Here is an 18,255-nt window from a genome sequence, read left to right as displayed (position 1 = left end):
TCAATCAGTAAGAGCAGCTACTCAGAACTCAGCCCACAAGGATGACATAAAAAAGTTATTTCCATACACGTTTAAAGAATTAATTTTTTTTTTCCTGTTGTCTCACCTAATCTGGAATAAATTTTAGGGACAATTTTCTTTTAATAATGTTCTGAAAGAAGTAAGATAAACAACACGGTGCCCTCTAAAACTTAAAAGAATATACCTGTAACAGAAATAATGGATAATCTACTGGGATTTTTTGAAATTTTTAAAGATTGTCCTCCAAAAATTCTTTTTTGTAAAGCAGCACTTTATACATTTTTAATACATACTGCTACAACCCATATTCCAAWGCTAGTTAGACTGGCTCTACTGGGACCCAGAGATAAGTACCATTTTACTACGGTGATAAAGGACAAGAGAAATACATTCTTGTGCATTTGTTCCCTTTGAAAAGTTTATCTGTGAAAGCAGAAAACCATGACATTTTCAAAGACAGCAAAGCTTTAAAATACTCAATTTATATTCAAGGCTGAGTTTCACTGCATGAGCTTTTTATTTTCCAAAGCATTTATCAATAAAATTATCTAAAACTACTTTCTTGCTAAAACACAATGCTCAGGCTATATATTCACTTAATTTGATTATTTTAAAGAAGGCTGCATCCTAAGGAAAAAAAAAAAAAAAAGAGAGAGAGAAGAAATCACACAGGCTAGCCCAAATGCAGACTGACGAACCTAGTATTATTTACATTTTCAGTTAGCTATTTGCTGTCAGTGTTAGTAGTTTAACTGGAGCAGTACTAGAAGTTTGCTCTCACCTTGGCAGTATCCTCCCCAGCTTGCAGGACACTGTGGTACGTCCACGCTGGGTGCTCATGGGGGTGCAACACGAAAGCTGGTGCTGCATCCCCAGCTGAAAGGCGCAGCAGGAGTAGGAGACCTCGCCACCCATCCCACCTCTCCCCATGCCAGACAAATATCCCTATGACCACCGACACCTCCTGAAAACCCCCAGAGAGCTTTGGCATGACCGGCGTTCCCGCGCACTCACCCGCTTGGCCACGGCGTCCTGAAAGGTGGGCTCCTTCATCTGGTCTCCCCACGTCTCGAATGGCTATCACTTCAGGCATGGGACCCCAGCGGCCAGCCAGCCCGCGTCCTTGACCCATGGGCCACCACTCTGCCAGCTCCTCAGCTCTCTCCTGGGGTCGGGCCCTGGGTCTTGGATAACCCACCGCCTGTTCTGCCACTGGATGGGCTCCTGAGCAATAAATTACTCTGCTTTACATGGTTCAAATTTCAGCTTTTATTTGGTTTTTAAATTAAAAAAATAAATTTCGTTATTAAATAGTGGAATGGATCTAAACTAATGTTTTACATATCAATTCACTTGCTTTAGGATATCACCAGAGAAACAATTAAAGTATACCGCCCAAACAAGACTCTCTGTTAGAAAGCTCAACAGTGGCGTAATTCAGTTAAACTGAAAAAAAAAGAAAAAAAAGTCTTAACGATTACAATGAACATTAGAAGTAAACCTCTGGTTTTAGTGTCCTCCAAACCTAATTTCCATCACAAAGGCAGTCATTGTGTTCAGAATACTATACCACAGTGCTAATGTCATCAGCTTCGTCTGGTTTCTTTTGCCTGCTTGGCAGGGATTTCAAGTACTCAAGGTGCCTCCTTGCATCCTCTTGATTTTGTCGCACGTAATAAACCACGTATGAGATCACCATGGTGAACCAGCCAAACATGGTGACCAGCATGGCGTAATCGGTAGTCTTTTTAGGAAGGTTACAGAGGTCAGCATCGTTGGCTGCGTTGAGGAAGGGCCTCCCAGCGTGTTCGTCTAACACAGACGTCTTACAGATGACGTTGTTGGCGGTCTCGTGGTTGGACGCCATGCTCCTCAACACCTGCTGCAGCGTGCAGTCACAGTGCCAAGGGTTGTTTGCAATTCTGGCTCTGGCCTTTAAGTTGTTGAAAGCATTTTTGTGCACGCTTTGAATCCGGTTGTCAGACAAATCCAGAGTCTGCAAGGTTTCTGCCACCCCTTTAAAGGCATGTTCATCTATAAATTCAATCCCATTTTTTGATAAATTGAGGACTCTCAGTTGATGCAAGTCCTTAAAAATTTCATTGGGGATAGAGGTTATCTGATTGGAGTCCAAATAAAGTAAGACTGTTTCTGGAGGAAGATCTCTGGGTATTTCCTTGAGGTTTGCATTGCTACAGCTGACGTTTAAACCTCCCGAGTGAGAACAAAGGCAGCCTTTTGGGCACATACTGGCAGAATGAAAGCACAGTATCATGAGGACAAAACTTTGTAAGAGCAGACACATGGAGAGGGAACGCGTTAACCACAGGTCTACCAAATGCATGCTGGGATGTCAGCATAATCTCACGACCATTTCTCATTCAGCCAACAGTGATGGGAAAAGGCTCTGCAAAGCTGAAATATAGCTTCATTTTCTTCAGTAGGATTAGTAAAAACAGCCTAACATGTGCGTTTCCTCATGGTCAATACTCTTCTTAAAAGCACACCTATGGAGAGGAAGAAAAGTTCTTTATACTATAAGCGATAATCCCAATTTTGTTTCCATTAAAAAAAAAAAGTAGGCAAAGTGAAAGGCATCACTGAATGATCTATTATCCCATCCTATCATCACTGAATGATCTATTATCCCATCCTATTAGTGCACCAGAGGAATTATTCAGGTAGCTCCTATTACCATTAATCTGAAKTAAGTACATAAATCCCCAGTACATCTTTAAAAGGACAGACTACACTTACTCCAAATTGCAGTAGTTTGGGCTTTTTTTTTTTTTTTTTTTTTTTTAATCACAGACCTTCCTAAAACAACAGCCATAAAAGTGAATTACATTCTCCCTTACTGGAGTAGAAGATGCTTTAAGAGGAGTTAGAGTTGTAGCTCCAAGAACAGTGACAACTAAGTCAGGAATTTGTGGTGGTTTACATAAACTTATCTCAAAATAATTTATGATATTTTAAATCTGAATTAAAGCAATTAAAGGAAACTTTTTTAGTATATCAATGAACAATTACAAATCAAGTAAACCAAATACTGCTGGAAGACACCACAAAAACCCATCATCTCCTTGCTCATCTCCCTCTTCCTTTTTCTTTGTGAATATTGTACTTCTTGTACCTCATGGTACTTCCTACATACTGCTGCAACACCCACAGAAATTAGTTTTCTTGAAAATTTTCTACTCATTTAACAAAAGGAAGTAAACAAATACCAGAATCTCAAATCTGTACACCAAATAGACTTCATATACAACTGTGCACGTGAGCAGAACAAAATATCACTTTCACGGCATACAATACGTTAATAGAATGTAAGAAAACCCTACTGTTTCTGATTTTCTTCTCTCAGATCAGCTTAAAAAGTAGTAAATATCCAGAAGCTTTTCTGTTTTCCTCTTTAATTGGAACACAAATACAGAAGTCTGAAATGCTGACCTATAAGGTTTCAAAGACAACCTCATTTATTATTTTCCCSTGTTACGGTAAACTATGAATTTGTAACCACAACAGGCCCATTTGTTTTCATGTACATGCCCTCTGTCTCTGTTGCAGCTTGGGTACTTGCAGCCTTCAGGTTGTATTTACATATAAATGATTTTTTTCTCAAACCCACAATGTAGTCCACTGAACAGCACAATCTCTGCAGGGAGGATGTTTGTAATCCTACAAGGAAAAAGACAAAATTGCACTGCAATCATTTTTGCCYGCATAACTGCAGAATTTATGCACTAACTGCAGTTTCTGGCACATCACCTAACCTTGKAGCAGATATGTCATGGAGTATTTTATACACATAATGTAAGTTTTGTTCAGCTCTTTTGCTGATGCTTCGTATGTCAGTTGCCCCACCAAAAAAAACCAACTTGATAGCAAGTATGTTATGTACAAAAACACCATTGCTATGGCTGGGGAATAGCAAGAGTTCAAAAAAATTTCACTGCAATCCCCTGCATCACCACTACTCAAACTTATTACTAAGCAAGAGAGAGACTGTCYGAGACCCTAAACAGAAAGTTTACACTTGGACTCCATAAAACGGAAATCACATGAAAGGGAAATCCTCCATCCCTCCGTAAAAGGGAAAACTTCTACTCTAAAGCAAAAATAAAAACTTGTTAGCAATTCCTCTTCTCCAGTAATTTCATAAGAAAAAATGTAAAACTGTTATGAAGGGAAGTAAGTAGATTATGAAGAGTTCCCTATGAGGAAAGGGAGCATCTCTGCAAGAAACAGAGTTCTGCAAACAGGGTTTATGTGAAGGAAACCTGTTGCACTGAGTGCRTCTCTGCCAAGCCTCCCTAAAGCTGTTTGGTCACTGTGGTGCATAGTCTTCGGATCAGATCAGAAAGAAATCTGTTACAGAAGGAGTAAGCTACAGAAGTTGTTTTTTCCCCAGCCTGCCCAAAAGTGCTAAGTACTTGCTAAAACGTGTAGCCCATTTTGAGGCCAAGCCGGAGCCGGCAGCTGCTCGCTCTGGCAGCTCCACACTGGCAATCTGCTTCTCCCTCCAGCAGTGCTGGGTGCTTAAGCACGAAGGCACATTCCCTGCAAAAACGGCCATGTATCTTTTTTCTCCTCATATTTATGTTACTCACAACTCTGCTGAATCAAAAGTAAGAGCAAAAGAGTGACCCAGATCATCTTCAAGCATGAYGGGGTCAGCAAGCATGCCCTTACCACCTACTACTTACGCACAGCAGTTTTTCACTACCAATACTGGAATCATATTGCAGAAATGGACTGGGCTGACAGGACCCAGAGCGCAGCTAACAAGAGGCAGTAAACAGACGCAGCAGTTTGTGCAGAAAGGTGCAAGAAGGCACCTTAATTTCCAATCCTAGGAGTGTACACTTCCTCAGACACMGTCAAGACATGCYGCAGAGCATATTCCCCAGCAGCTGTTGGATTYGCTGCATCAGCTGCGTCAGAGGTTTTGACCCAGACAGACCCTCTGAAAAGCAGATGCAGCTCTACAAGTCTCAGGCTGCAGGGAGTGCATGAGGTCTCTCCGTGAGGCCTGGGCTGACAGGCAGCTCTCCTGCAGAAGGTGTGCTGTTGTTAATGAGTTTCAGCATCAGGTACAGGAGGCTCCTGCAATGCATTGATGGTAACCTTGTGATACAGGTGGTAGAGAAGCCAAGAAGGAAAGCTGTGCTGCTGGACCTTGTACTAAGCAACAAAGGACTGGTTGGAGCTGTGAAAGYTGGAGGCAGCCTTGGCTGCAGCGACCAAGAGATGGTGGAGTTCAGGATCCTGTGTGGAATAAGCAGGGCAATAACTAGGATCGCAGCTCTGGACTTCAGGAGAGCAAACTTTGGCCTCTTCTGGGACCTGCTCRGAGGAATCCCATAGGTTAGGGCCCTAGAAAGAAGGGGGCTGGTTAATATGCAAGCATCACTTCCTCCAAGCTCAAGATCAGTGCATCCCTATGAGTAGGAAGTCCAGCAAAGGGGGCAGGAGACCTGCACGGATACGCAAGGAGCTTGTAGTAAAATTCAAACAGAAGTACACAGAATGTGGAAAAAGAGACAGGCCACTCAGGAGGAATATAGGAACATTGTCAGAGTATGCAGGGATGCAGTGAGGAAGGCTAAGGCCCATTTGGAATTAAGTCTGGCAAGGGATGTCAAGGACAAGAAGGAATTCTTCAAATACATCAGTAGCAAAAGGAAGACTAGGGAAAATGTGGGCCCACTGCTGAATGGAGTGGGTGCCCTGGTGACGAAGGACACAGTGAAGGCAGTTACTGAATGCCTTCCTTGCTTCAGTATTTACTGCTAAGGACAGCCCTCAGGAATCCCAGACCATAGAGACAAGMGATAAAGTCTGCAGAAAGGAAGACTTTCCCTTGGTCCAAGAGAATTGGGTTAGAGATCATTCAGGCAAACCTGACACTCATAAATGCACGGGCCCTGATGAGATGCACTCACGAATGCTGAGGGAGCAGGCAGATGTTATTGCTAGGCCACTCTCCATCATCTTTGAAAGGTCATGGAGAACTGGAGAAATGTCTGAGGACTGGAAGAAAGCTAATGTCACTCCAGCCTTCAGACAGGGCAAGGAGGACCCAGGAAATTACAGGCCAGTCAGCCTCACCTCCATCCCTGGAAAGGTRATGGAACAGCTCATTCTGCATGTCATCTCCAAGTATGTGGAGGAAAATAAGGTGATTAAGAGTAGTCAGCATGGATTCACCAAGGGAAAATCATGCTTAACCAATCTGATAGCCTTCTAGGATGGAATGACTAGCTAGATAGATGAGAGCAATGGATGTTGTCTACCTKAACTTCAACAAGCCTTTGGACACTGTATCCCATAACATCATCAGAGACAAGCTCAGGAAGTGTGGGTTAGATGAGTAGACAGTGAGGTGGATTGAGAACTGGCTGAAAGRCAGAGCTCAGTGTTGTGATCAGCAGCGTAGCGTCTAGTTGGAGGCCTGTAGCTAGTGGTGTCCCCCCAGAGGACAGTATTGGGTCCAGTCTTGTTCAACTTTTTCATCAATGACCTGGATGTCAGAGTGCCTCCTCAGCAAGGTTGCTGATGATCCCAGATTGGGAGGAGTGGCTGACACACCTGTGGGCTGTGCCGCCATTCAGAGCTGGAGAGTTGGGCAGAGAGGAACCTCCTGAGGCTCAACAGGGGCAAGTGCAGAGTCCTGCACCTAGGGAGGAATAACCTCACACACCAGTACAGGCTGGGGCTTGACCTGCTGGAAAGCAGCTCTGAAGAGAGGGACCTGGGAGTGCTATTGGACAAGAAGTTAATCATGAGCCAGCAATGTGCCCCTGTGGCCAAGAAGGCCAATGGTATCCTGAGGTGCATTAGGAAGAGTGTTGTCAGCAGGTTGAGGGAGGTGATCCTGCCCCTCTGCTCAGCCACGGTGAGGCCACATCTGGAGTGCTGTGTCCAATTCTCAGCTCCCTACTACAAGAAAGATACAGGTTCACTGGACACAGACTCCAGTGAAGAGCCACAGAGACGATTAAGGGACCGGAGCATCTCTCTTACGAGGAAYGGCTGCGAGAGCTGGACCTGTTTAGCCTGGAGAAGAGAAGACTGAGAGYGGATCTTATCAATGTGTATAAGTACCTGAAAAGAAGGTGTCAAAAAGATGGGGCTGGACTCTTTTCAATGGTGCCTAGCAATAGGACAAGAGGCAATGGGCACAAACTAAAACACAGGAAGCTCCATCTGAATACAAGGAGAAACTTTACTGTGAGGGTGACTGAGCACTGGCACARGTTGCCCAGAGAGGTTGTGGAGTCTCCTTCTTTGGAGATATTCAAAACCTGCCTGGATGTGATCCTGTGCAACATGCTCTAGGTGACCCTGCCTGAGCAGGGTCTAGCTGATCTCCAGAAGTCACTTCCAACCTCAACCACTCCATGATTCTGTGTGACCCTGAAGGCTCTTTGCCAAGACCTGCAGTAGTTTCAGATGCTTAGTTTTGCAGAACAAAAAACATCACACTCGTCTCACCAGTGTGTGAAGACCAAATGTTATATTCATTTCAGTACAGGCTAAAAAAGATTACGAACATCCTCATCAGAAAAAAAAAATCATCCCAAATCATAGAGTGTTTCAGCATATTACTGTATCAAAGAGGCCTCATGCACAAAAGATAATGTGAAACATTGTCATCCCATTGAAGACAAATGAAGTTCTTCTCCTTTAATGTACTAATGTGTTCAGAGTGGAGAAAGTAGGATCATGCATTACAGATTGAGCACGGAACTGTTTAATGAAGCAGTGCCTCTTCAAAAGAGAAAACAAAGTAAATGGGTAAATAGGGAGAAAAACTCTCAATGTTTTAASTTGTTAGGAAGAGCAAATACAAGTTGAAAACTCTAACTAATAATTCAGCCAACAAATATATTAGGTGAGCTAGAATAAAGCGCAGCAACTTCTCAGCAAATTAACCAGAAGCAATCCAGTGGAACAGAGCATCAGTCAGGGGAAGTGGAGCTTTGTTTGCTTCCATAATCAGAGTATCTGATCCAAGGGTTACCTGTGGTTTGGGTTCTACCACTAAACTCATACTGAGGACTTCTTTGACTCATAGTATCCTACTGACTGCAACAAAAGAAAAGAAAATTAGAATCTGATCTTTTGTAATGTCAAAAGGAAGATCTGGCGCTTTTTGGCATCCATTAAATTTTCTCTAGTAGGAACATGCCAAATACAGAAGAAGRTAGCAGAGGCTGGAATAAAGACAAAACATACAAAGCAGACAGAAAGGTAACTAGAATACTACAGGGAAAGGGATGRAAGACTGATTTAAAATAAGTTTATGAAGGAATTAGAAAACCRTGAATACAAAGAGCACTGAAAAATAAATAGTAACTGAAGGCACAGGGAAAGGACAGCAATACTAAAAGCATAGACAACCAGCATGGTGTGAAATAGCATTTTGTACGAATTTCTAAAATACAAGTACAAACATAAAGAACCTAGGGCGTAAGCCTAACATTGCAGGGCCACACAGTCACAGAGGGAGTTACAAGGATGAAGAGGCAGAGAAGAACACAAGCTGCCCAGAAGATGTAGAGGGACTGCAGCACTATCCCAAAAGCATGAGAGTTGCTAAGAGTGACTACATTAGCATTAGGATCCTGGGGAAAGATGGTGAGGGCRCAGGGGCAAGGCAAGCTTGGGAAGTCATGTCTGAGGGCACAGTGTGAAAGGAAGAGCATAGCTGTCAGTCCCCTAGAGTTTTTTGTATGGCTTCTAGGGTCAGAAAGTCTGGCTACAAACAGTTTTCCCTGCTGATCTCTTATGCCAAGAGACATTTCCATCTCCTGCAGGACCATCTGTGAAGATTCCTTAAGCTAAATTGTCTTCACTGGTATTTGTGCAACACCACCATCCTCTTGTCACATGCACAGTGTGGGATGGTGCACACACCATGCTGTGAAAGAAATGCAAAGATACCAGTTCCATTTCCCTTATCAATAACATAAGATACTGGAATAACCTCTCTTCATGTCTTCAAAGCTGGATCTTGTGATGAAACAGATTGCCTCTGTCAGTCCAAGGATGTCCGTGGGGTTACAGCTAACTAGAGAGATGTTCAGCATCTGGGCCTACAGTTCRTATTTGTGGTTACTGAAGTTGCCAAGATTAGAGAGGATGTTTTTTGTCACTGAAGTGTACGTGCTCAAATGAGAAAGCAAGAAAGGGAAGGGGGAACAGGAAGAAGCCTAACAGACCAGCCACAGGAGGTGGCCTCACAGCTGTGCATTGATTCCATTTAAYCTGTCTATTCTTTTACTTTTCTACTCCCAGAAAGTACAATTTGGAAAAATCATGTACAATCAACTTCCCAAGAATATATTGGTCATAGCGTACCAGTGCGCAGTTCACCTACCTTGAAAAAAAAAACATCCATACCATTCTTCCAGTGATTTAGAGCTTGAAAAGTAAGTCACTTGCCTGCTGGCTTTAGGTACAGCACCCTGAAAAGTCCTTACTCGAACACAGATCCCAAATGGCACAACAGATCTCCCTCCACATGTAGTCCACCCATTTCAATGTTTTTTTTTCAATTAATAATAATAAAGACAAGCCTGTAAGTAATTGCAGGCCCTCTAGCCTGAAGATGGACTGCCCGCATGGAGATGCCTCCTATTCTTCCCACATACAACCCAGAGCAGGGATTCTGCAAACTGCCCTTATGCTTGTGAGAGCAATGCAACCATTTTCAAACCATACTCCCAGCTACCGCTGCACAGCCAGTAAGCCTTCAATATAAAAAAAAAAAAAAAAAAAAAAAAAAGCTTGACTTTCCAAGCATGGTCCAAGAAAACCCCTGATACTTAGACTAACAACCCTCTCACTTGTAAACTGCAGAAGTTTGATATGGAATTAGAAAAGCCCAGAAAAAGTAGAACCCTTTAAAAAGGGCTCTTCTTTTAGACATCCTTTAGGGCAAACTTGCACTTTGAATAAATATTAAAAGTTTAAAACTAAAAATCCCTCAAAAGGGACCCTTGTAACAAGATCGTTGTTTTATCGGATTTCCAGTCAATTACTGAGCTGTTTTACAGTTTTGAAAGGTCTGCCATTATTATTATTACTTTTTTTAAGACATTCACTATCTTGATAGATAGAAACGATGTGTTCATTGATAAATCTGGTCTCCTACTTCTCAATTAAAATAGGTCTTAACTTCGCTATATTGGATACATTCGTTTTAAATCTGAGCTAGTAAATTACCCACTGAAACAGAAAATGGATTAACTCTTTATTTTTAATGGATTATTCTCCTTGAACCCAGTCTCCTCTAATGCCCATCTTTTATAGCACATACATAAACCAGCCCTACTCTCCACATCCTTATACTCAGAGGCATATTTTATGTCTTGGTACKCCTTTTTTTGCCATTGTCATACAAAATCTTACATTAGCTTATCTCTAAACATGCTACCTTGTAATTAGTATTGACAGGACATCTGTAAGTTGAAGACAAAATTTGTAATGCTAGAGACAGCTAAAATTCACAAGTGCTTCCTCCATCCAAACAGTCTAGTTTGCTTCAGGACAGAGGACAGGACAATTTATCCTGAATCAAAGAGATTCGCCACTGCTACTCACAAGTGACTGTAAATGGCATGCCTGTGAAGAATCAAAACAGGCAAGATATATCCACGGAAATAATGATTTCCACATAGTCTCATCCTTAACCTGCCTTAAACCATGGTTAATATATGAACAGAAGCATACATTTCCCAGTAAGCTGCCCTCCGGCTTGGCCTGCACATGTGTGTAAGCAGCATAAGCTGATGGGTGCCAACAAGGTCTGGGCAGAGCGGGAGGAAAAACCTCCATGATCTCCCACTCTTCTAACACTTTCCTCCCTGCAGACAGAATCTAACCACAATTTTTTAAAAAGCAGTAGAGAACCAATATGGAAATGCTGACCCCCCCCTTCCTCCACGTATTAGTCTAAATATGTTTCAGGATGGTAGCAACCTGAAGTCACTACCAACTAACAACTGGTCAAAAGGGACAGTATCAATATAACAGTAATTCACATTTAAAAAGTACATTTTTTCACTTCCTATGGACAAATGATAAAACTACACCATGGCAGTGTGATTGCCTTAGAGGCCCTGGCCAAGCAAGTACAGAGCCTCTAAGCAATGACACCTGCAAGCTGGAGCTGAGGAAAAGCAGCAGGATCCAAAGGAAAACACAGCAATTACTTTTTATCTCTGTGCTATCATCTGCTCACTACAGAACTGCAAATTTCATGACTATCAAGTGAATTCCTCCAGACAAATTAATTTAAAATTTCTTTAAAAAATGCAGTCTRTCTATTATTACAGGCAGCCACTGTGGTATATACAGCAGTCAAGTGCAATCCYACCAGCTGCACAGGGACTTGGAGCTGGACAGCACGACCCATTATGTGGCCCTGAGACACCCTCAGGGAAAAATTCTGTTTAGTGTATAGAACAAGAATCTTGTCTCGACGCTCTGAACCTAGGGTGCTGACAACCTCTGTCTTTCTGGCATCTCTCCCTGGCTTTCCTCAAACACTGTGCAGCTGGCTGACCGCTTCAGAGCACAGCTACCTTGAAGGCAGGTACTGAAAACACTATAAAGCACCAAGCCACAGAGATGTCAAGAGCGGCCTGCAAGGCACCAAGTGAGTGAAATCCCCAGATGAAAGTCTCAGTGGAAGATTTTCAGGATGTCAGAATGTGGCAAGATGAAATTCTAAAGCAGTAAGAAAAGAAATTAATAGAAGTCAACAGCAAATGAGGTGGGGGAAAAAAAGAGTTCAGAAGATCACTGATTCCATGTATAACAGAAATTTATCAGTAAGAGCCTGAACTTCAATTACATAATGGATTCATTATGTAATGAAACACCAAATGTACTCAAACTATGATATTCCTCTTTAAGACAAGACTCAGAATGCCAGTGGATATTGTCTTCCCTCAAACTTTCCTCTATAGACATCCTTTTAACATCTGTTCAGGGCAAAACATTTCCAGCTGCAGAAGTGAAATATGTAGGTAAAAGTTTACAGATGTGACAGTGAAGAACACTTTCTCTTAACAATTAGAGTAATAAAATGGTTAAGGAGATCCAAATGAACATTTGAAGCCATAATTACTTTCTGATTGTGAGATCACTGAATGTACTACTCCTTATTACAGATTAACAGCTTACTTAATTATACATGTGTGGGCAAATGAATCAGCACTTTAAGATTGATGGGTTGGGTTTATGTCAAAAAATATATTTGACTTTTCTCTCTTTTCATCTCAAGTCAGAAATTATTTTATAACTCTCAAGTGATAAATAACTGTGTGAGGCTTAACAGATATAGCTCCATGACAGAAGAATATTAGCAATTATCTCCTTCTATCTTTCCTACGAGGCTTTGCTCTTGGAAGTCTTCTGTGGCAACACATTCCTTTGAATAGAACTGCATATGCTTGACAGAAATTAAAGGAAGAACTCTTAGACCTCTTTCTTTCAAGTCCTGACAAAGACTGAATATGGTTTTATTCTCCCCCTGTCTTCCACTGTCACTATCACTTGTTTTTTTCCTGCATCCTCTTTCTGTGATTTAGACTACAAAAGGCTYCCATCACTTCCCTAAGCAATATACCCTGATGCAAAATGTAAACAGTGTGTATGTRTATCTATACTGTTTTAGAAGAAACCAAAACATTACATACACATAGGGAATGGAAACATGCAAGAAGTTAAAAGTGAGAAGCATAAGATATAAGCTAAATATCGTCACTTGAATACATTATATTTGCAAGAAATTGGGTTGACAATCTATAGAAGATTGAACAAAGGCTCAAAGCACACCAGTCACTCCTCTGCAAGCCTATCTTCAAAAATTTTTTTTTATCACTATATAAGTACATGAAGAGCCATATTACAGATGCTAAAGAGAAATGCTCCACCACTGACAAATGACTGTCTGTAAGAGTTCCCCAAAGCTATCTCATTTGTTTCTAGATTAATTATTAGTATGCATTAGAGTCAGAATCATTTTTAAAGTTTGGGATCATATTCTACTAAGTCTCAGCCATACTCTGTTCTGGCAATAAAATCCTTTTCAGCAGCAGCTGAGTCAATCCTCCAGATGATCTACACTAGAAAAAAAAAACATATTCTTAAAGGTTAAAACAACCTGGAGTGGAAACTCTTTGCCTTCCTCAGGTAAAGAGATCCCGAGTAAAGTCTGTTCTAAACACTGGTTATGAACTRAATGTATAGGAGTCTTTCATGACCAGTCCACATAGTAGGTTTTGATCAAATCCAAYAGAATCCAACGGAAGATGTTTTCAACTCTAAAGGTCAATTTCACAATATTTGTTGATCTGTTTTTCTCTCATATTGTAAAAGAATATGATCATCAAAGTGTAAAAGACCAGTGATCCATCCAAGCTGTATCCTGGCTCTACCCAGAAGCTAATGATGGATGCTCCTTCGTCTTAATTCTGCAATATCGTATCATACAGAAAATGCCTTCTTGATCTGAAGATAATTACACTGATCACCTCAATGATTATCAACATAATCAGTGACAAGTTTTGCAATTTAATCTTGATAACTGCATCTGGTGACTGCAGATGGTGTCCTTGTCCAAATGAAAATATCATTCTTACTTTGCAAAGTGCAAATCTAATCCCACGCAAAAGGAAATGCCATAACCTAATAGGCCTTTGAGGTACTACCCTGCAGAAGACAAGCAAGATTCAGGCTGTCAAGAGACATTCCTTTTGCTTTTGAAGGCATTTATTTTGTTCTGCATACTTTTATCTTCAGGCTCATTTCAGGTTCATCCAAATACTCCTGCAACTTATTAGACAGTGGAAGGAGAGAAAAGACATCACAGTAATTGGGCAAGGGAAGCTGTGCTGATAATAAAGTCAGCAAGACAGAACTAAGCTTGCAAATCTGAAGGGAACATTCAGCAAGGAACATGCTAGCGACTTCGTGAACTTGGCTATGGTTGCACGAAGCAACCAGCAACACAGGTGCTGTCTGAAGCTACTGGGGAGTCATGGAAGAAATAAACTCTCTGTTACAGACTCCAATGAAAGACAGGAAAGGGAGCGGGAAAATGAAGCAGAGTATGGCTGAAAGCTTCTTCTTCCACCCGATCAGAAGAGTTCCCAACGAACTGCTACAGATCACGGCAAATTAGGCCATTTCTTGGGTTAGATCCCTCTCACAGAAATACAGATGTGAGCAGAAAGTGCCACCAAGATAGTTTAGAATCTATTTTCACACACTCTTGCTTTTAATTGGGATCTACACTACCCCTATGTTAAGCCATGGAAGGCCAAGGCTGATCCTTTCCATGCACAAACTGTCCAGTGACAGAAATACACAGTAATAACCCACAACACAAGGAATTTGTAAGGAAAGAAGCCAGGACGGAAGTACTATTGAAATGAAACAATCTGATTAATATCCACAAAATGAGACCACAAATAAGAGGAACATATTGCCAGAACAATTACTCTGTAAGAAAACGTCTGAAAGGGAGGAAAGAAACCGCAAGCTAAATTAACAAGTGGGGATGGCAGTTTAAAGAGTACGTTGGCAGTTATTAATTCAGCTCCCTGTGCTTCAAAAATTGCTAGCTGTAGAATAGCAGGACCTTTAAGAGATAAGAGGTATTCAAAAGTAAAGTGTCTGATTAAAAAAAGCAAAAAAAAAAGTTTAAGGTTTTTACACATTTAAACAAAGAAAACCTACTGAGTTTGAAATTGCCGAGTTAAAAGTTCCAAAGTTAAAATGAAGGTTCAGCACCCCAAGTTGCTACTGAAGAAATTAAAGTAGTCAACTAGCAATGAATTTCAGAAAATAGAGAAAGGGACAGCAAGTACAGAATAATTATGAGATCAATAAGCAATTAAGCACTTTTGAGAAGACATCTAAATGACCATCTGAAATCAAGGGCCATACTAAGTTAATTACAAGCCATTTGGACTTGCCAAAGAAATATATTGATCAGAGATGCTGGTTTGGCTGGGTTAATGGTTATAAAACCTATGCATTAGCACCTGCACAGCTGAGCGAGCACAGAGTACATCTACAACAACAGACATACATACACTTCCTGGTCTATGCAGATGTTGAGCACAGGTATCATAAGCCTCTTCTGTAATGTGTGCTTTGTATCAAACTGCACACCAGTAAGACCATATCCACACTTTTAGTATTTTAATCCATGAGCAGCTTCAAATAACTGTCATTTCTTTTTCATCAGCTTGCCAGAAAAATGTATCTTTTCTCTCTCAATGTATGCCACAATACCTGGCTAATAATAGATTTTATTTCTATATTTAAATATCATTATACCTCTAAAAGCTGAACATAACATAGTCTAGAAGAGCTAGACATGAAGCTTTTGTACTTCTGTGAAAGCAAGACTAGCATTTTCCCACCAGGATCTGCAAGYTACTTCTAGCTCTGATGGCTGCTATCAGTGTTAGTGCCCAAGAAAAAGGATAGCACAAACACAAGCTCTGCAGCTCTGTTTCAGCTGAGGATCTCCCAGGCAAGTGAAATCTAGTAGCGGAAAGCTTTAATACCATCCTGGGCTGGCAGTGTTTCACTTATTAAGAGCTTTCAGCCAAATGGAACCATTAGATCACCTAATCTGACCCCCTGTCTATCCCATGACGTTTCATTTTACCAGCAAACCTCCTATCATGCCCAGTAATTTAGGTCAGCCTAAAGAACCCAGGAGACTGCTTTGTGCCCAAAGCGAGCAACAGGAGGTGCCAGGATGCCTTCAAAGGGGTTCAGACACACCCAGAAAACTCAATTCTGTCAAAATACAGCATTAATAATTAAAATCTCTTTTTCAGGAAGAAACCACTCTAATGGAAATGCCCACTCCACCTGATTACAGACACTAAACAGGAATTACATGGATTTTCATAAGGAAGGCTGTAGTGAAAGGTATTGTTATGCTGCTCACCAGAAACTGCCTGACTCCAAATGAGGATTAGAAACACTGACTGTTCCTTAACACGCTGGTGAGTTACATCAGACACTCAGCTGCCATTAAAGGACTTTGCAAATTAGATGTGTTTACAACAATCAACATGTTTTTCATTTCGAAACGACTGCTCTGGATGATACCAAAAGTCTCCCATGAAGTCAAGTAAAATCCTTTTTTTTTTTTTAAAAAAAACATACACTATTTTTCCAAAGTCAGATAAAGCTCACAGTATAAGTTTCTCTTCTGAGGAATCATCTCAGGTAATCATCGCAAGTGGGTATTACAAATTGATGTACAAGACTGAAGTTCTCTAAAGCTTCTGTGACCCTTATTCAGCAAAACATTTACTCGGGTTGCAATTTAGCAGCCTGGTGAGAGGCATGCCTTAAACATTTGAAGGGCTGAAGTAAAAGTTGTTTATCAACAACTGATAAATAATAGGAGCAGCTCTAGAGAAAAAATGGATTGGCATTTCTCAGTAGAAATAAACACCAGTCTTCATCAGACATGAAGTCTTGCTGTACTAAAAACCAAGCCATTGCTGCTAGATATTGAGTGAGCAGAGATTTTCTGGTCAGTCAGTCATTTGTCCCAAGGAGAAAACAAAAGCTCCTGGATAGCAAAAAGAAGTGTTGCAAAGGCTGCCTCCAGGATGAGAACAAACAACTGAGGTCACTCCTACTCTAAAGGAAAAGACATCTTTATCAACAGAACTGGTGCACAACAGGAAGAGCCTCAAACTCAGTTCAGTAAAACCCTTATTTTAAAGACAAGAATGTATCAGCTATTTATGTGTCCACATGGAGGTTACAGAGCCAAGTTGACTTTGGTGGAGCTAGCTGATACAAAAAGCAGGAGTTGTGAAGAAAAAAAAGAACTTGATTAGCTGGGCAATGATCCAATGAGCAAGACACCGGAGGCTGCAAGTTCACAGCCGAAGAAGCTCAGATAGAAATAATTTATAGCAAATTAAGTTAGGTCACRATAATGAAATTTAAAAGCAAGTGGGACATGATTTATTTTACTAAGGCTTGTTGAAAAGTGAAAATCAAGCACAGCTAACAGGAAGGCTAATTTAACTCTGGTTACAGTAAATACTGGCATTGAGATCAACTTAACTTGATATATTTAGATCGAGAAAGAGAATTGAAGGATTGCTTTTCCTTTTAAATCCTTACTCTGTTCATCTAAACTGAGGGGGAAGCAGGGCAAATTCTATGCTGAACTGTGTGCAAGTTGCTAATATTTGTYTCCTAATTTTAAAGCACCTTCTCACTCCGCCCTCTGCCTCCTCTTAACCGCACGCTCATCCTCCTCTTCTCCAAGTTCTTGGTGCCCCATGAGTTCCCGTATGCACTGCCGCTATCACATGAGGTAGTCAGCRTGCCCCAAGCTCAAAGTCAGGACATAACATGGTGAACGCAGTGGAAATGCATGACCCCGGCTATCCTCAGTAATAAAAGCCCTCAGATCTTGTCTCCAAAGGAGCAGGGGAGGATCTGTTCCCTGCCATCCACGCTATCAATGCTCTATGCCTCTTGGTTCACCGGTAGCAMTGAAACCACTTCTCCTGCTGCTCCACAGGCACAGCCTCTTTCTGTTGGCATCTCCTTCAGCATCTCCTGTTTTAGACAGCTGTATGCTGGCCACTGTGGCACAGTGTCGATACTGGGTCCAGGCGGCCAATACTGCTTAATCTCTTCATCACTGACCTGGAAGATGGGACCAAATGCACCCTCAGCAAGTTTGCACATGATACAACACTAAGAGGAGTGTCTGATAAACCAGAGGGCTGTACTGCYGTTCAGAGGATGGCTGCAGAGATGGGCAGAGAGGAATCTCATGAAGTTCAACAAAAAGAAGTGCAGATTCCTGAATTTAGGGACGAATAATCCCATGCACCAGTATAGATTGGGGGCTGACCTGCTGGAGAACAGCTTTGCAGACCCTGGGGGTATATCCTGGTGGACAAGTTGACCACAAACCAGCAACACATCTTCATGGCAAAGACAACTTGGGCTGCATCAGGCAGAGCTTCACCATCAGCTCAAAGAGGGTGATCCTTCCTCTCTATTTGGCACCCGCATCAGGAGTGCTGGGTCCAGTTCTGGGCTCCCCAGTACAAGAAAGATATGAACTTACTTCAAGTTAGTTCAAGATATGAACTAACTTACTGAACTTAAGGGCAATCTTATCAGAGTGTATAWATATCACATGAGAAT

At 41.5% G+C, this 18,255-nt stretch overlaps 1 protein-coding gene across 2 annotated transcripts in view; it reads right to left on the bottom strand.

Annotated features, from left to right (window-relative positions):
• Nucleotides 1-1,272: 1,272 nt before the first annotated feature.
• LRRC3B (leucine rich repeat containing 3B) overlaps nucleotides 1,273-18,255 on the bottom strand; it is a 48,070-nt gene continuing 31,087 nt past the window's right edge. For both annotated transcript variants that reach the window (XM_085311752.1, XM_085311753.1), the window contains one exon: nucleotides 1,273-2,528. In XM_085311752.1, coding sequence (XP_085167878.1) covers nucleotides 1,586-2,365 — 780 coding nt within the window. In that variant the 5' untranslated portion in view covers nucleotides 2,366-2,528 and the 3' untranslated portion in view covers nucleotides 1,273-1,585. The remainder of the gene's footprint in view (nucleotides 2,529-18,255) is intronic.

The sequence above is a fragment of the Rhea americana genome, unplaced genomic scaffold (genome assembly GCF_003343005.1).
Source record: "Rhea americana isolate MKP2758 unplaced genomic scaffold, rheAme1 scaffold_35, whole genome shotgun sequence".
NCBI lineage: Eukaryota > Metazoa > Chordata > Aves > Rheiformes > Rheidae > Rhea > Rhea americana.
This window is presented reverse-complemented; position numbering and strand designations above follow the sequence as displayed.